The 19744-nt window shown below is 50.5% G+C and overlaps 1 protein-coding gene across 1 annotated transcript in view; it reads left to right on the top strand.

The window, feature by feature from the left end:
• The first annotated feature begins 852 nt into the window (after window positions 1–852).
• The window catches only part of slc44a5a (solute carrier family 44 member 5a), a 51626-nt gene continuing 32734 nt past the window's right edge, over window positions 853–19744 (top strand). The window contains exon 1 of the mRNA XM_048989707.1: window positions 853–1076. Coding sequence (XP_048845664.1) covers window positions 1040–1076 — 37 coding nt within the window. The 5' untranslated portion in view covers window positions 853–1039. The remainder of the gene's footprint in view (window positions 1077–19744) is intronic.

Genomic DNA, 19744 nt, shown 5'->3' with positions numbered 1-19744 from the left:
ATGGTGGTCCGGATCCTTATAGCAGCCCAAGAGTGGTGAGGTTTGAGGAACTAAGGCGGGATACAGAGTCCCTGACCTCGGCGGCACTGTCTCCACCATGAGCACCATATCATAACCTGGCCCAAAAAAGCTTTGCTTTGGGTCACATGGGAACACATGGTTCCAATAATAGATAAGATACAAGAACTGGTAGAGATGTATAGAAGTTAATTGACTTTCACATAGACCAATCCCATCCCCTCCTTAAGACCCACAGCCTTACATGAATATAAGAGAGAAAATGAAAACGCTTTGATACCGAAGTGACACAAGTGACTAGTCCACACGTCACTGTAACCGTATAAAACAAAGCGTCACCCTCAGGAACAGAACTGATTACACTGAATATTTAGCAAGCGGATCACAATTTGCATGTGGAGCTGTCATGTTTAGGCCAACGGAATACAAAGATAATCGAAAAGGCTTTCAGCGTCACACAGTTTAGGTAATTCATCCACTAACCACAAATGTCCCTCCGTGTGAGTCCCATCTTCAGGGAGACCAGAGGTCAGAGTCAAGAAACGGAAGAACAGCTCAGGTTTTGCGTTACCAGTGATAACGATTCAAATATAACTTCAATTTACGCCTATGTTATATGAAGTGTGGTCAAGGAATTACAATACTACACACGTGTATTAAAAATGACTAAAACTTTTAAAATGACTATATAAATCATTAATTGATCAACGTAAATGTGGCGCGTATGCTATAAATGTGAATGGATGTGTCTCTGGATGCATCAGCAGGAAGAAAGATACCCAAAATGGGAAATGTGCGCGTCTCCTTTAAGGAGACTATTTTGATGCTGTTAGGGTATGAGCTCCCACACACCGCACTAAATGACGCTTGGCTCTGCTGTAAACAGCACTGACGTTACACTGCGTGGTTTAGACAGTTAAAAGAGAGAGGTCATTATAAAGAGAAGACTCTGCTCCCGCTTTTATCCTCACATGCCATCATAACAACGAAGGCGCATCACGGTCATTCTGTCCACGGTGCAATGGCACGGAAAACTGAAATCCCTTCCTCTTACTATGGTGAGTGTTTCCAGAGAGTGACAAAAGCCGCATTTTCTGTCAGATCTGAGAGAAGTACGCCTTCTCTATAACGCAGGCGTGCTGCCTCGACTGTAACGCAAACCCGTTTATTGTTGTGGTCAAACTCCGAAGGGTGTGGAGTAGCGCTGAAAATATTTGATCATTTCATGAAAATGTATTTTTAAAATCTCGATTTTATAAAACGGCAGTAGATCTCGGAGTATTTTTGTGTCTTTATGACTGTGTTACGTCCAGATATAGCAAATGTGTTTAACGTTAAAAGCGGCCAGTAAAGCTTTCTTTCAGCACCTGTGTGTAGTGTTTAGTGAAAGTGAAAATAATCATAAGCAAAGTATTTTCTGGCCTGAAATTATTGGATTGACATTGTTTTTTCCGCCGTTTTGGTCTTGGTACGTATTGTCCAAAGGCGAGTTTGCTTGCTCAGGAAATGCATGACCTCTGGCGTCCAGTCACATGTGTCTTGTTGTGCTGTGACCTGTGCGCCTCCTCTACATGCGCTGTCACCTGTGCGCCTCCTCTACGTGCGCTGTCACCTGTGCGCCTCCTCCACGTGCGCTGTCACCTGTGCGCCTCCTCCAGGTGTGCTGTCACCTGTGCGCCTCCTCCAGGTGTGCTGTCACCTGTACGCCTTCTCCACGTGCGCTGTCACCTGTGCGCCTCCTCCACGTGCGCTGTCACCTGTGCGCCTCCTCCAGGTGTGCTGTCACCTGTACGCCTTCTCCACGTGCGCTGTCACCTGTGTGCCTCCTCCAGGTGCGCTGTCACCTGTACGCCTTCTCCACGTGCGCTGTCACCTGTGTGCCTCCTCCAGGTGTGCTGTCACCTGTGCGCCTCCTCCACGTGCCCTGTCACCTGTGCGCCTTCTCCGCTTAGCGCCGGACCGCATGATCATTTGCCCGGCTCAGTTCGGATCCGTGCCCTGACGCTCAAACTTTAGTTTCTGAGAGTTTCGTTTGGCAGGTAACACAGGAGACACTGGGAGATCGCCTGCGAACAGAAGACAACTGTTCAACATGTGAATGATAAAATTGAAATTACAGTATACTTGGTGTACTGTAATGCGATATGCGTCGGAAATAGATTTTTTTGGTATCAGTCTCAAACAGCATGCCCTCCTAATTATGGAGGGACAAAAGGTATTTCTTCGGTACAAGCTGGTTTTGACAGCAGGGTAAAAATGAGCACATACTTTTTACCCGCTTCTTTCACATAACGGGGCAATTCCATCCATCCATCACCTTCCATCATTTATGATTTTATCTGGGTTACTTGGTTGTAACAGAGATGTCTAATTTTTTTATGTTCAATCAATGTCCTTTGTACTGGGAACCTGGCGTATAAAACACGTTATAATGAATACACATATATTATGCAAAGCGAAGTCTTCTCATGATGGCCATTAAAAAAAGCACTTAATCCCTAGCAATGGTTCGAATAAGGTATTGGGCCGTTTCCAATAAATATTAATTATGCATAGACGCGAATACCGAATTAATATAGTATTTATATGTATACGCCGATTAAGGCGGCGTTATTTCCATGACTGACTGAACAGCACTTGTAGAAAAAGTGCTGTCTCATGCTGTGGGTTTTCGATTGAAGGGACATTTAAGGGGTTTATCACTGTACGATTGTTTAATACGGCGCTACACAGTCGTTTTACAGGGCAGCTCTCTCAAGCCAGTGCTGCGTCTGACAGTGTGTGTAGAGGCATTTGAATTAATGCGTTTCTAGGTTAATCTCAAGACATTAATCCCAAGGAGCAGTACGGTCGGGGCCTGTGCGCTTACACTCAGAGGGGACCCGAACTGTCGCGGTGCCTCCGTCTGTCAGGGACAGAAGCGTCATGCCCTTACAGCGCCTCCGCCGCGACCGTTCACTCTCCGGCTGCGACCGGCGGAATGAATGGTGCTGTGACGGTAGGCCGGTGAGCGGTGTCATTTCCTCTGTGTGTCGTTCACACCACAACGCTGCAGTGTTACCGGTACCTGCAGAACACGCGATGAAAGGCTCACCTGGAGCGTGCCGCTGAGTTCCCCATTGTTACCTGTGATCTGAACGGTTTAACCGTGAAAACGTTGGTGAAATTTCAATGTGTTCAAGGATTCCATATGTACCTCTACGCTTACTTGTACTAACTATCCATCCATCCATTTTCCAAACCGCTTATCCTACTGGGTCACGGGGGGTCCGGAGCCTTTCCCGGAAGCTGTACTAACTACATTACATAATTATATAGTTATATAATTCTAAATCATCGTTGGATCTGCACCTTCGTGGTGTATTGGGGGGGGTCATGTTCCCACACACGCCCCGTCATGTTCAGTTTTCCGGAACATGCCGGACTGTCCGTCTGCTTCATGGAGCAGCAGAGATGCTAACAGTTTCAGTGCAAACTTCCCTATAGGGAAGACTGATGAAATTCCCACTAAATGAGGGCTGGGCACGGTGCCTCTGATGGACAAAGATTTCTGTTTAACCTGTCATTTGTGTTATTGATCCTTGGCTGTGTCTGCTTGGCTCTAGCGTGGCTCTATGCTCTCTGCTTCTCCATCCTGACAGCTCATTCTCTCTCTCTCTCTCTCTCTCTCTCTCTCCCCCCTCTCATTCTCTTTCTCTCCCTCTCATTCTCTCTCTCTCTTTTTCAATCCCTCTCCTTCTTGTTCTTTCTCTCTCTCTCTCTCTCTCTCTCTCTCTCCCTCTCATTCTCTCTCTCTCCCTTAATCTCCCTCTCTCCTCCTTCCTCATATGCTTGCAGAGCCCCCACAGCCCCCACACCTTATTTAGCTCCAATTTACAAAGTTGCTCAGTTACACAGGTGTCCGCAAACCCTGCCTTTAGCGCGGTTTACTACAGCGCTGACTGAGCCGCCACCCAGGCCAATGCTGCATGCCCGTTAGCCCGTTAGCCTGTTAGCGCCGTAGGAGGCCAGTCTAGCTGCAGCACCAAAGAAAACAGCTTCGCATCCTTGCTTTAAGCTCTGCAGCCATATTTAAGCTGTCAGTTCGTATATAGGCAGGAGTGGTTTAGCCGCCCCTAACTTTGCCTTCTCTGAACTGCATCTACCATCTCAGAGCCTGAGGACCCCCCTCCCCTCCCCACCCCCCACCTCACATTTAAACCCTGTGTCCAGAAGCTTGCTGAGTTCAGAAAGAATCTTCCAAGCAGCCCCCAAGGGGCTCAGTAAGAGCACCAAGAATGATGTGATGTTAAAGTATGTCATGGGTTCCTTAGCCCTCCTCAAGAGGAACCTCCCTTATCTTCTACCTCTTTGTTTCACTTTATGGTCTATAATAAAGCCAGATGGTGGAAATCTCAAAACTGTTAGAGTCGAGGGGGTGACTACTGCTGTTATATAAAGATGATCCATCACAGTTGGCCAGACAATCCTGTTTGGTTGGCGGTGTGCGTAAGGGAGCGTGTGTTTGTACGCTCGCTCTGTGACAGTCACACTTCCAGACTGTTACCGTCACACTCTCGCCATCCTAGGAGTAATGGCTGCCACACACAGGAAGTGGCTTTGCTCCACGTTTGGTCATTTCCTGTGTGTGACAGCCACACACAGGAAGTGGCTTTGCTCCACGTTTGGTCATTTCCTGTGTGTGACAGCCACACACAGGAAGTGGCTTTGCTCCACGTTTGGTCATTTCCTGTGTGTGACAGCCACACACAGGAGGTCATTTAGCCCCGGTTGAGATGGCGGAGGAATGAAGCTGATGCTGATTCCTTCTCCATCATGGTCCTCCCTTCATCTGGGTTGTTCATTCTTGAGCACGAGCAGCTGAAGCAGTTCTTCATGCTGGTCTCTCTTCCTTACGATCTCTAACTCGACTCACTTCATCTTCCACATGGAGCTGCAAGTCCAGGTTGCCTTTCGATGTGCAGGATGCCTGGCGGCTGCTGATGTTGCTGAGCAAGGAGGCCACTTTGCTGTGAATTTGGAAAAGGCTTTTCGGTTTCTGTTCGACGGACACGAGCTGAATTCTCTCGCAGCCTTTTGTTACTCAGCTTCAGCTGCTCCTGACCTTTATTTGTCCATTTTTGTCTAATAACTCCTTGAATATCTCTTAATAATGTATCAATGAATGCAAAAACATTTCATAAACATGATGTTGACACCTGACAGCAATATTCTGCAACATACAGATTGGGGGTTAGTTAGTAATAAGCATTTAGTGATGAAAAAACCATGAAATAACAGGAAAATACAAATGCCACTTATTACTATGGTAAAGTAGCATTAAAGCATTTAAATTGTATCAGCTGGCTAGGATCTCTTCACTCTAATTTAGGAAACGTAAAAGATGTCGAACTCTAGGTGTCCTCCAGGAAGAACGAAGCCTCGTCTTGCTGGGACCTGTGTGATGTTGACTTCGTGTAGCTGCTCTCCCGCTGGCAGATGTGTAGCCGCTAAGTACGGCAAACGCAGCATACTCGTGTGTGAACGATCGTCGGCAATCACCGTGATTCATGAACATTCAGTGCATCATCACCACGCAGTGCGTCGCACCACAGATGTGTGCTGAGAATTCATCTTCCTGTGTTTACATTCACTGGCAATAGCCAGATGTAACCCGGATGGCTGCTGCCTGAGATGTTAAAGAAGATGTTTGAAATGATGACTTTTGTAGCCGTGAGCTTTGAGGAGTATTTTGATGAACATGACAGAAGCGACACTCACCTTCATGAGTGTCTTTCAGCTTTTCTCCCTGCCGCCTTTCCTTGACTACTGTAGCAGCGCATTGATTAATAACATCAAAGGCTGTGACAGAGGGTATTAACCTATTTAAGTAAAACCTGCAGCAAAAATCTTTAATGTTTAAATATGACAAATTCAGGGACCTGCGTATTAAAGTTTCATTGCAGGCTTTGAATAATTTATGAATATTCTCGATACAAGCTTACTGAAGAATTTGCTCATGCTCAGTCTGGGGGACACTCAGCAATTCTGTCTGTTCCCTGTGTCTTACGGCCTCGGACTCTGAACTCACGACCAGGCACTTCCAAGTGCGAAGGTTTCGAGACTGATGTTTAGGATGGCAGAATTGCCACAGAAATGTTTATATGTCATAATAACGATAGAGAGGGTCCTCAGCCTGAGATGGGGCGATCGAAGGAACTGAGGTGAGACCCAGATGAACGCTGCCATTGAATCATTGAAGTTGTATGAGTTTACCTCACACAAACTTGAATTATCCGTTATTCTGTTTGTATACAGATTCTAATGTCATTTGTGCATGGAATTTACAGGTTATTGCTTCCAGCATTTTCCTGTCAGTGTGAAGCATGAATTTAGAGCCTTTCCTTGTCAGTTTGAAGGCCGTTTTCATTTGCATGTATAAGCAGTGTTTACACTAGACAGTACAGCCCAAACTGAGGACGGAAGCCACCCTCTTCTGCCAAGAAACAGGGCCAAATAATTTTTAGTGGTCCAAACTGAAATTCTCTGAACGACTGGCAACCACAATTCTGGCAGGGAGTCCTGCAGAAGCAGCCAGTAAATGAGGTTCAGCCCCAGTTTAGTCGCCAAACTCTTATCTCGCTTCAGACGCAGACAGACACTCGGGGCCTTGCCTGTCAGCGAGAGATTATCCCGCCTGTCCGATTCTCCCGGGCGGCTCCTCGTTATTCCAAGAGAAGGAGCACAGATTTGACTGGTGCCCAGTAAGGTGTCACACCCACGATGGATCAGCCACACAGCCAATCAGCTGATGTCATTGCAGAGTGCCCCCCGCTGTCCCATTTTTTATACTCTTTTGGGCTGACTCCATTTCTGGAGAGGATTTCCCAGGGACTCTGTATGTGTGTGTGTGTGTGTGTGTGTGTGTGTGTTGCTCTGACACGCCGTACTCGATGTGAAGGAGAGGATCTCCTTATGAATATGCATGATATCCCGTTTTAGAAGAGACCCCGCCTCTCTGGAGTCAGCATCACGCGGCGAGGGGAGCGCTGACTCACAGAGGCTGTTCTGGCTGCCAGGGCTGTGACGGAGCTGTGAGGGGAAGCCGCAGTGCTCTCCTCACCTCCTGTGTCAGGACACACACAAACGGCCCTGCTCGAAATGCACCATCACTGCCAGAACATCTGCCACATGAACCTTGGTAGCCTCATCCAGTGTTTCCTGTCTAAAGTCCAGCCTGAAGAGGTGACCGTTCAGTCAGGGTTCTGCTTTCCCCACAGTGCACTGGACCCATCAGCAGTACCGGGCCCGGTTTCTGGCCCAGTCTGCCCCCCCATATCCCAGAACCCAAATTCAAAGAGAATGAGCCAGTGCAAGAAGAGCTTTTATCGACCGTAAAGGAACAAACGCGTCACGACTGTGCAGTGACCGCGGTCAGTGGCATGCTGTGTGAAACCTAGACTCATACATCGCTCTCATATGTCACAATTAGCTGGATTAGTTCCGGAAGTTAAAGCAGAGCAGGAGGTGAGAAATCGATGGAAATAAACGAGCTGGCAGTGATGAGCATGAAGGCTGCAGCTTCTCGAGGGGACTTGCGGCGATGGGGCTGTGAGGCTGTGCTGGTGGCCACATTCGTTTTTGGGGGCGACCTCTTGCTGCCTCTTCACCTCACACACGCCCCCTGTGGAAACTCTGGGCTTAAGGGGAAAATTTGTGACTAAATGAATAATTGACATGAAAGTCTCATGTGGCTCTGTGTCCAGGTCCCTTTGGAGGAATGACAGTGACCAGGGACACTGACTGGGGACAGTGACCAGGGACACTGACTGGGGACAGTGACCAGGGACACTGACTGGGGACAGTGACCAGGGACACTGACTGGGGACAGTGACCGGGAAATGCTGATCTGGAATGCTGACCAAGGACACTGACTGGGGACATTGACCAGGGGTAATGACCAGGGACACTGACAGGGGGCACTGACCAGGGGCACTGACCAGGGGCACTGACCGGGGACATTGACCGAGGACACTGAACGGGGACACCGACTGGGGATAGTAACCGGGGATGCTGACCGGGGAAAGTGATCAGGGACACTGACCAGGGACACTGACTGCGGCACTGACCGGGGACACTGACTGGGGTTAGTGACCTGGGACACCTACTGGTGAGAGTAATCGGGGATGCTGACCAGGGACACTCACTGGGGACGAAGACTGGGGACGCTGACTGGGGACACTGTCCAGCATTGTGAAAGAAATTTGTATGCACGCCCCACCCACAAGGAATAACTGGAGGTGACACTCACCTGCCGGTGGTATGGCTCTGCTTTCATTTCCCATCCGCTTCGCACAGCGGTGCGGGGGCCTCAGATGGCAGTTTCGCCTCCTGGTGCGCGACAGTGCCCTTAATTGGCAGGAAAAGTGAATTATCGAGTGGAGAGCAAAGATTCACGCCCAGAAGAGTGGGCAGGAGAGCCACAGCTGAGCAAGGTGTCAGCCTGAGGGAGAAGGACTCCCATTAGGTTATATGTTTAGTCCCCATTTTGCATTGATAATTATGATGAAAATGACCTGAACCGGAACGACAGTTAAATCTGACCTTAACCAGTCACTTTGTTCATCAGTGATACCTTTTATTTTAACAGATACATTTGATAATCAGATTTTGTCTAAGTGGCCAGTTTCTGATTCTCAGTGTCCTCGTTTATTCGACTAAAATGAGGCACGCCACTGGACCGGACTCATGCCGAGCGCAGTGTCACTGCGCGTCTGGGTGTTCGGCCCTCTGATGCATCCTTACGCATCTTGCGGTCTGATGTGTATGTGGTGCCCCCCTGGCTGATGGCTTGGGGGGGGGGGGTGTGGTCCATTACCGGCTCCCCCGGAGGAGGTAACTGCTCATTAGGAGAGCTGAGAAAGTTCACATTGAAGAGGTGTTTCCGGAAGTGCCTCATGTTCCCCGTTTAGTCCGTCCTGACTCCCACACGAGGCAGGAGCCTCCAGGGGAGCTGGGCGCCTCCCTCACCCTGAGCGTCACACACTCCCACAGAGCACTAGGACGGGATCCAGGGCTATTAGAAGCCTGCATGTAGACTGGAGCACGATTTTAGCAGTGATGGTGAAAAACATGGCGGATGCGACGGATTGGGAGCAGGCAAGACGCAAGACAGACGGATGCATCCTGGCGCCGTTTGGCCGTGAAGGTCCTGCTTGCATTTTCACATACATTCCGCAGTGGTTCAGCAGGACGTTGGATAAAGCCTTCCTGAAAATGGGGAAAGCGGTCAAACTTTAGCAGAGAGTGGCACCATTTTGGTAAGATCTGACCCACTGATCAGAAGGACTCAAAAAGAGCGCAACCCCAGTGAGCGGCCTCTGGGGGCAGCGCAAGGGCTGTGAAGGCTGTAATAACCACTGAACCCACTGAGTAGATCTCCTCTCTCCTTTTCTCTCCACTGTAGATTAAATTTGTTCATGATGCCTCAGTGGGAGGTGCTGTTGCCTCACATCTCGAGGACGGGGGCTTTGAATCCCACCTCCGCTCAGCGTGTGGATCACATGCCCCCCCCCCTCCCCCCATAGTACAGGTTTCCTCCCACAGCAGAGTGTGTGTGTCCTGTGATTAACTGGCATGGGACCCACAGCAATGGGAGATGGATAGATAATAGTTTGGTAATATCAATAATTATTTATCATTTGTAAATGCTATGTTGCTTGCATGGACTTTTGAAGAGCTGGAAAATAGACGTTTCCCGCGGCCTCATGTCCTGAATCATCTTCTGACAAATTAATCGATGGGCAACGTAATGACATGTAAGGTTACTGTGACGGGCCACATTCCATGCTTTTTGTCCTGAAGGCTGTACATCATCCCTCCGGAGGAATTACATGGCAGATGTGTGAAAGGCAGTGTGGCCTCATTCTGAAGCAAGGCTGGGGACAGGGAGCAAGCTGGGGTCTCACAGACCCGGGGGTCTCCCAGCTGAATGTGCTGCCCAGTTCACTGCAGGCCTTCATCTATATTAAGAAACCAAGGAAACTGCAATTCGATTCTGCACAGTGGTTTAACAAAACAGGCTGTGTGTTAAATTGGTCCTTATTAAGGAACACCTAAGGTTAGCGCTGAATAAAGATCCACTCGTTCCTTGTTATCTCAGACAAAAACACCATCTGGAGGAAATATGAAGGCAGTTTACAGTAGGCAGCAACCTAAAGCATGCTGAGCATGTTCCTAATTCTCTTGCATTTCCTGAAATAGACCAGGGTTAGCTGTACTGCTCCCAGGATCCTTAGCCGATGTGTCAAATCCCACACTGTGTGGGCTGTAAATAACTATGAGGACTGCTGGTTCCTACACTCTGCAGCAGCCAAGAGAAACTCAGGAGGGACTTCAAGGGGAGATCTGGAGAAACCCAAGAGGAACAGCAGGAGGGAGAGCAGCAGGAACAGTGTGAGAACCCTAGGAGGAACAGCAGGAGAATCCCAAGAGGAATAGCAGGAGAATCCCAGGAGGAACAGCAGGAGGGAGAGCAGCAGGAACAGCAGGAGAACCCTAGGAGGAACAGCAGGAGGGAGAGCAGCAGGAACAGCAGGAGAACCCTAGGAGGAACAGCAGGAGAATCCCAGGAGGAACAGCAGGAGAATCCAGAAGGAACGGCAGAAGATTCCCAGAGGAAAAGTAGGAGGACCCTAGGAGGAACAGCAGGAGAATCCCAAGAGGAACAGCAGAAAAAACCAGGATGAACAACAGGAGAATCCCAGAGGAAAAGGAACAACAGGAGGTAGAGCAGGAGAATCTGGAGGAATGAGAAGAAATGCCAGCGAAATGGCAGCACCAGAACACATTCCTGTTTCACTTTAGCCGCCTCCCTGAAGCTCCTTGCACCTCCTTACGGGAGGTATCAGTGCATTTTTGACCTACAGCCAAAAGGAGACTCTTCACAGAGTAAAGCTGTACTTCGCCCATCAGTCGGAGCGGCTTCGGGTCTCCTCCTCTGCACAGGTATCGGCTTGTTTTAACAGGCCCAGTGTGTCCGTGAGGGTGTCAAACAGTCCATCTGCTCGTTTCACCCCCCAGGAACACATGCATCAATATATATGTAAAACGAGCCCCCGCCACTCCAGCCCTGCGCCCATTTCTTGTGGCCGCCCGCCTGGCCAGCCACTGCAGGAGATTGGATGCCTATAATAAAAATGCTGGATGGCTCATTATTCGTTGTGCTTTGACTATTAGGTTTGGTTTTCTGCACGTCCGAATCAGCCCACCTCCCCCCGCTGGGCGTTCTGAAGGTTGCCCCCCCCCTCAATAATAATAATAATGGCAGTCACTTCCTGTGCCGTCCATTCTGCTCCTTCATGGTTCTTCATTCACACCTGCCTCCCCTTCGTGTGTTAATGTTTTCACAGGAGGAGTTTACTGACAGCCCGTGTTTCGTCCCCCCCAGCACCCAAAAAGAATTTGTTTTGCCCTCAAGGTTGAGATGAGTCACCCCCCCCCCCCCCCCCCCAGCTTCCTTCATGAAATGGAGGATCAGCTGCTGTTGCTATGAAAAAGACCATGTGGCCGGAAGTGCGGAAGCGCGGCGTCTTTGCTACGCTTCTTACGTGTTACACGGGCCATCATTACATGCTAGCGGTGTCCTGAGAACACGGGGCGCGCGGTCACACCCATGGAGTGAAACTCTGCGCCAGTCAGAGATTCTCAGGAGCGTCAAATGGGAAAGTGAACAATATTAAATATGGAAGTGGGTCAGCTTTGTCTTGTCTGTTTTGAGGCATAGAGAAATAAACAGGGTGGCTTTTTCCTTCTTTATGAAAATTGCTATTGTTCCACTCTGGAAATTTCCGGAGTAACAGAAGTGAGGATTTCCGGGGGTTTCGGCTTGTACAGTCACCGCAGGGACGGCGGCACGCAGCTTGGAGGATGTCGGCAGCACCTCGCAGATGGGAAGCTCTCCACTCTGGAGGATTAGCGTGATTTTATTTGGGTGAGATGTAGATCCCCACAGCCTGGCTGCTGCTCATAGTCAGCATGCGCTGCAGCACACTACATTATGGCTGGCACCATAAAGCTCAGGCATGCGCCGCAGCAGGCTACATTCCTGCTGGCACTGCGAAGCTCAGGCATGCGCTGCAGCATGCTACATTCCTGCTGGCACCGTGAAACTCAGGCATGCGCCGCAGCATGCTACATTCCTGCTGGCACTGTGAAGCTCAGGCATGCACCGCAACACGCTACATTCCTGCTGGCACCGTGAAGCTCAGACATGCGGCGTAGCACGCTACATTCCTCACTGGCACCATGAAGCTCAGGCATGCGCCGCAGCACGCTACATTCCTGTTGGCACAGTGAAGCTCAGGCATGCGCCGCAGCACGCTACATTCCTGCTGGCACCGTGAAGCTCAGGCATGCGCCGCAGCACGCTACATTCCTGCTGGCACCGTGAAGCTCAGGCATGCACCGCAGCATGCTACATTCCTGCTGGCACCATGAAGCTCAGGCATGCGCCACTGCACGCTACTTTCCTGCTGGCACCGTGAAGCTCAGGTTATGATTAGCTAAGAACTGGATGGTTGGCAGGTCTCCCCAGGCAGGGCAGTATGTGCTGAGTGCCAGTGAATACACCAGAGCAGTAAAACCAGACAGCTGGAGTCCTCCCACCAACAGAGGTGGCTGGTGAGATCTGCAGCCCTCTCATGAGTCCATCTTCACACCCAGCACAGCTCTTAGCAGCTAAGGAGCACAGCGGTATCCAAGTGTAAGGTTCTGTCTGAAAGTGTCTGAAATTAAACCGCCATCTGGCCCTAAATTAGGCTTTGACTTCTTGCTGTTTTTAATGGTAATATTTAGAGCAAATGCGACGCCTTTCAGCCACGAGGGTGTCACAACTCCAGAAGAGGGCTCTGCTTTTGCTGCCTCCAAGTTCTGAGCGTCTTTGCTGCACAGGGTTTATGCCTGGGCTGTTTCTCTACACATGGGAAGACCGCTTCCTCTGGGTGTGATTCTTGACCTGTCAGGGACCTGACGGCTCTAAAGGTACAGCAGGGAACAGCAGGGCCTGCTTAAGCTGAAGCACTGATCCACGGCTGGGAACAGCTCTGCGATGAACCCGTCCCGCATGGCATTTCCTGCCTCGCTGTACAAACTGCTCAGCAAACAGCATGCCAGCTGGACGGAGCAGCTGGTGCTGTGCCAACAGGAAGTGGCTGGGAGCTGATCTCCACACTGGGCCAAGCCATCACAACAGTTTGGCTTCATATGTAAGGGCCTCATCCACCGGGGTGGCAATAGGACCCAGGGCTTCGAGTGTTCTGAGCCGCTTTAGCCTTTTGCTTCCATGGGAACCCAATATGGAGAGGGCACCAGAATGAGCACCAGGGTGGCATTGAAAATGGGCATGAAGAGGGCAGCATAATGGGTATCAGGGTGGCAATGAGAATGGGCATGAAGAGGGCAGCATAATGGGTATCAGGGTGGCAATGAGAATGGGCATGAAGAGGGCAGCATAATGGGTATCAGGGTGGCAATGAGAATGGGCATGAAGAGGGCAGCATAATGGGTATCAGGGTGGCAATGAGAATGGGCATGAAGAGGGCAGCAGAATGAGCCCATCTCGGCTGACGGTCGCCTCCTCCCAGGACGCCCATCTCGGGTGACGGTCGCCTCCTCCCAGGACGTCCATCTCGGATGAAGGTCGCCTCCTCCCAGGACGCCCATCTCGGCTGACGGTCGCCTCCTCCCAGGACGCCCATCTCGGGTGACGGTCGCCTCCTCCCAGGACGCCCATCTCGGGTGACGGTCGCCTCCTCCCAGGACGTCCATCTTGGATGAAGGTCGTCTCCTCCCAGGAAGCCCATCTCGGCTGACGGTCACCTCCTCACAGGACGCCCATCTCGGATGAAGGTCGTCTCCTCCCAGGAAGCCCATCTCGGGTGACGGTTGCCTCCTCCCAGGAAGCCCATCTCGGGTGACGGTTGCCTCCTCCCAGAATGTCCATCTTGGCTGACGGTCGCCTCCTCCCAGGACGTCCATCTTGGATGAAGGTCGTCTCCTCCCAGGAAGCCCATCTCGGGTGACGGTCGCCTCCTCCCAGAATGTCCATCTCGGATGAAGGTCGTCTCCTCCCAGGAAGCCCATCTCGGCTGACGGTTGCCTCCTCCCAAGACGCCCATCTCGGATGAAGGTCGCCTCCTCCCAGGACCCCCATCTCTGCTGACGGTCGTCTCCTCCCAAGATGCCCATCTCGGCTGACGGTCGCCTCCTCCCAGGACGCCCATCTCGGCTGACGGTCACCTCCTCCCAGGACGCCCATCTCGGCTGACGGTCACCTCCTCCCAGGAAGCCCATCTCGGATGAAGGTCGCCTCCTCCCAGGACGTCCATCTCGGATGAAGGTCGTCTCCTCCCAGGACGCCCATCTCGGCTGACGGTCGCCTCCTCCCAGGACGCCCATCTCGGGTGACTGTCGCCTCCTCCCAGGACGCCCTTCTCGGGTGACGGTCGCCTCCTCCCAGGACGCCCATCTCGGCTGACGGTTGCCTCCTCCCAAGACGCCCATCTCGGATGAAGGTCGTCTCCTCCCAGGAAGCCCATCTCGGATGAAGGTCGTCTCCTCCCAGGAAGCCCATCTTGGATGAAGGTCACCTCCTCCCAGGACCCCCATCTCTGCTGACGGTCGTCTCCTCCCAAGATGCCCATCTCGGCTGACGGTCGCCTCCTCCCAGGACGCCCATCTTGGGTGACGTTCGCCTCCTCCCAGGACGCCCATCTTGGGTGACGGTCGCCTCCTCCCAGGACGCCCATCTTGGATGAAGGTCGCCTCCTCCCAGTACCCCCATCTTGGGTGACGGTCGCCTCCTCCCAGGACGCCCATCTCGGCTGATGGTCTTCTCCTCCCTGGATAGCATCCTGAGGCTTTCATGCCAAAAAAATCGATGTGCTCTCAATGGGAATCGAGCCAGATGTAGCTGTGCATCCTCCCTGTTACATAATCATCTGCGGTGAGCCCAGGGTGTTAAATTCACATGGCAGCTTCTTCACACTGCTCCTGCACGGCGACAAACCACTGCACTGCCCTCAGCTTTCCCAGCCTCAGCTTCAGTCCTGCCTGACTGTCCAGAATTCGTCTGTCTGCTTCACAGAAAACTGTCCTATATCTTCACACACCACTATTAAAAGCTGCTAGACCTTCTTCTAGCTGTATGTTTCCTTTTCCCCTGTTAGTCTGTATTTCCTGAAGTCCACAGCAGACCTGCATTGTACCTTGTCTTTTCTAAAGGTGTACAGGAGACTGGAATGTCCTATTTAAATCAAATCCAGGGCGTTTAGCACTGTACCAGTGCCTTTCTTCCAGCAGAATCCCTTTGAATTTTACTTCACAGTATTGCTGCTTCAGCAAAAATTGCACAGAAATCTCTCAAATTGGTGCCGTCAGCAATTTTAAGGCTGTATTCACCAAATTCCAAAGCCTGACACATGGCGCCCTGTCAGAGCATTTCACGGAGCAAACTCTATTACACAGAGCTACTCTGACCAGCTATACTGGCTGCCCCAGGCACTGGGACATTTGGGCCGTCCGTAGGCATCGTTCAGGATGGGGAATGGGACACTTGAGCCTATCCTACAGCTTAGACCTTTTATCTGATTCCATGATTTTGTGGTATATATTCCAGCCCACTAGAAACTAAATGTATTCAGTACGTTGTTAAAAAGAGGTAGAGTGTCATGAATGTGACTTATTTAAGAGTTTGGTGAGCTGCTGCTGATTCAGACATAAAGCTTTATAGAGCTGATTGAAAATTCTGCCGCACGTGACTAGGTTTGTTTGCTGTCAAACAGAATGTGATAGTGCAGTGTTTCCGGGTAACTCAATCAGCTGCGCTGCTCTGAACAGGCACCCATATCGAGATCTCAGTGCAGGCGATGGATCCGCCGTCGGCAGTGAAGGGGCTGCCGAGGCCCAGTGTCTGCAGTGGTGTGGATGTGCCTTTCTTCTCATCCCAGTGATGTGGTCTCCAAACAGGCCCAAAGGCTGTTCTACGGCCAGCATAGGGATCCACATGGCCTCTTCGCTGAGACCCGGACCGTCTGCACCACGCACTAAGCTGACCTTCTGAGCAAGCGGTGGCTTTGAGCTCCACCTTTGTCCCATCCTTCCGGGGCCGTCGTCCGCACGGCCGTGCATCCTGGCAGTGCTCCCGCTTTCTCACCGACAGAGTTTCTCCCACTGCATTAGCATGCTGTACGGGCTCTGCAGCCAGGAAGTCACTCTGCATTTCGATTCGGGGACTCCATGCATGCAAAGTCTGTCTCAATCCTGGCTAATGAATTCAAAATGAAAACCAGCCAGTCCTCTTTATTTGTAAGCTGGAACACATTTGTGATGCTCCTGGCTGGTCAGCTCTGGCTACAGTGTGTCCTGAAATTTCGGGCCTGGATCTTTGATCCTGGGCTGAATTTTAATGGTTGGTTTTGGATTCAGATGGGGAACATCTCAAAACTGTAGGCTCACCTCTGTAAAGCGCTGAAATATCTGACATTGCTTCCCATCCAATTAATCATCATTTACTTCCTTCGGCACCTTTTAACAGAGACTAATAGGCAGACTTGATTTGATCGACCTTCCACAGGAAGTCTTCATTTGCTGCTTCCAGCCTCAAAGGACCTTGTTATTAATTGCTTATAAAATGCATTTTTGCAAAGCGATAAAAATAATGATTGGCGATGCCTCGGCTTTCCCCGAGCGGGACGTGTTACGGGTCGCCGCCCGGCCAGCTACTCATTTTCCCTCTTCAGATATTTTAATTGCATTCGTGGCACTTTCCCGTGTGCAGACTGGCAGGAGATAATGAACGTCTGTTTGTCTGTTTGAAGCCATTTGCTGGGGTCCTCCTTCCTGCTGGGGAGTGTGTTGGTGGCATTTTGGCTATGAATAGGATCCTGCACCTTCTTGGAGATATTGCAGGCTCATTAGAGGCAGCCAATGAGGGGTCTCTGGGTTTGGTCCTCCAGACTTGGGTCTCACGGGGGTGAGTCCGGAGTTTGGTCTGCATTAGAGAGGGGATTTGACAGCAAGAAAACTCACACGGTGGATCCCCCCAGCCATGAGCTCACATTGAGCTTTCCAAATAGAGCTAAGTGTCTGAGAAATTGGTTCACCTGTGTCTTCCAGAATTTTCTCCCTGAGCAGTTTTTTGCTTGTGTCATCAGCCCTGGAGTTTCTGGCACGAGGACGAGGCATCGTGCAGGCGGACAGGAAGGCGGACGACCCAGGGGCGACTCCAGGAACACAGCAGGGGTTTATTAACGGAGTAGAAAACACAAGGAAACACTACGGAACAAAACGGACCGTGAGGAGTCAAAACTAAAAAGTGATACAAAAGTAACTAACAGAACAAAATAATGTACAAACAGAAACACATGGAACAGGCAGGGAATCAAAACCAGCACAACCACATCAACAACAATGACTCCAACAGAAACAGAACAGGATCGGGAACTTAAATACAAAAGGTTAAGAAGAGTAATGCAGGACAGGTGAGAACATTTAACAAGGGCTGGTATAACAGGCAATAGGTGAAACATATAACACTAAAATCATGAAACTCAAACTAGGAAACAGAATCTAACACTAGGGGAATAACAGACAGGTAACACACAAGCATGGGCACAAAGCATGAAACCAAAACTTAATACAAATCACAAGACGCAGGAACTAGAAAAACTGATACAAATGAAACACTAGGGAACAAAAACTACAAAAATACAAAAACATCGGATGCGGGATTTGAACACACAACCGACAGGATTACAGACAACCACATACTCAGCTCATTCAGACTGACAACGGAGAGGACAGGATGGCCGAACGGGGGAGAAGACTTGAAAATACTGGGACAAACAGGTGCTGACAGCTTGTCATTCAGCAGCATGTCTCTAGGTCCACACAGTGGTGGCAGTGGATCACTAAGATGGGTGTATAATATCAATGTCATGGATTTATTATAAGGGCAGCAGCCATTGGCAGAGTTCTAGTAGATCACTTTGAAGGAGCCAGTAGATCACTATGAGGACAGTGATACTTCCATGCCCTGCAGGGATGATCCTAATCAGTGTCACATGCTAGGTTCAGCTGTTTCTGCCTCTCGTCTTCCTGCTTCTCCTGGTCTTCTGAGTTGTAGAAAGACCAGGTCTGATGTTTCTGAGTCACGACTGTCGTGGAATTGACACCGGCGAGGCCTTTGATTTAAGACTGGAGCGTTGAAGGAGAGAGTTGCACTTGACTCCTGAAGCCCCAACGCATGCAGCGGTTGCTGCAGCCTCCCAGATGTGAAGTTTGCTTCCTTCTACTGAGGAGATCAAATCCTGCTTCATGTCAGACATGCCACCCAGAGTGGAACCTGGTGGGGCCTGTAAGAGTGCCCCCTTTGGGATGCTTCTCACTTTCAGAGGAAAGTTAGTCAATATTGCAGTGATTTGCAGTGATGCATTTAGACATCAAACATTATTAAGGTCCCAGACCAACCCCATTTCCCGGTGAAGGTCATCGAGGGAGTCTAGCGCGCTAAACTACAGTGTTTAGCAAAGAGTTTTGCTAGCGCTGACACAGTGGCTGTGAAAGGGGAGACCTCAGTGGCAACCTAAGCACTGCAGGCTCCCACAGCAGGTTCTGTGTTGTAGCTGCAGCTTGTGCCATGGGGCCTCTCCTTCGGTCCAGGCACAGCAAACAAGATGGTCTTAACTAAACCTTCTGCAAAGCAGCATGCTTATGAGGTGGAGAGGCAGAATGGATAGTAAACTACAGAAATGCATGAAATAGCTGCACAAACAGCCATGCAGATGGGGCCTGTGGCCTCAGCGCCGAGGGCTTGGATCTGCTGCCGCTGCTGCTGCTGCTGGACACTGGGGGACTTCAGCTTGGATGCTCAGGTCTTGCACATCTCGGCTGTTCCAAAGAGTCGAAGGCACACGATTTTCTCACAGCTTCCCGGCAAATTTTGATGAACCCCTCTGGAGATAATAGGACCCAGGGAGAACCAGAAGGATTTGTTATTCTTCTGAAGAATAAAGCATAAAGAGAACATGATAGTGGCTGCAGTTTCAGATCCCACACAGCATGGTCAGATGCTTGATGTTAACATCTGACAGTGATCCCTGGTTGATATCTACAGAGGCCCCTGGAGCTTGCAAATCCGATGATGGTTTTCCAGGGGGGTGGGCAGGGAGCTCTGAGGAATGTGCTGAGTGCCCCCCCGCCCGCCGCCCCCTAGTGTTGTGCATGCAGACTTGGCCATGGTCACGCTGCAGATCTGTGACAACAAGCAGGAGCCTCATATCCAGCAGCCAACTGCAGCTTCACTCTAACCTACTTTCGGAGCACCGGAACATTCCGCGTGTTTAATACGGCCATCCCGAGGATTCCCATCTGTGTGGCTGTTCATCTTCCTGACCGCGTGCCACAGTCCGCTCGTATACCGCATACGGCATGGCACTGTACGCTGTGCAGCACTAATGTCTGGGTTCCAGAACCGGAACATGTTGCGAATATGTTGCAGAAAAGCAGTATAATTATTTCATTTAACCACAAAGCCTCATTGAACTGAGTATTAGGAGGACAATCTTTAAAGGTTTGTTTTCCAGCCTGTATTCACACCTGTAAGTGTTTCAGTAGCTGCTAAATATTGGGTTCTTGGACGAGACCGGGTCTGTAGATCTCTGCTGAGAACAATGCGATGGGCTTTCTG

Source organism: Brienomyrus brachyistius, chromosome 21, assembly GCF_023856365.1.
Source record: "Brienomyrus brachyistius isolate T26 chromosome 21, BBRACH_0.4, whole genome shotgun sequence".
Lineage (NCBI taxonomy): Eukaryota > Metazoa > Chordata > Actinopteri > Osteoglossiformes > Mormyridae > Brienomyrus > Brienomyrus brachyistius.
Note: the sequence above shows the minus strand (reverse complement) of the source record. Positions and strands in the feature narration are given on the sequence as shown.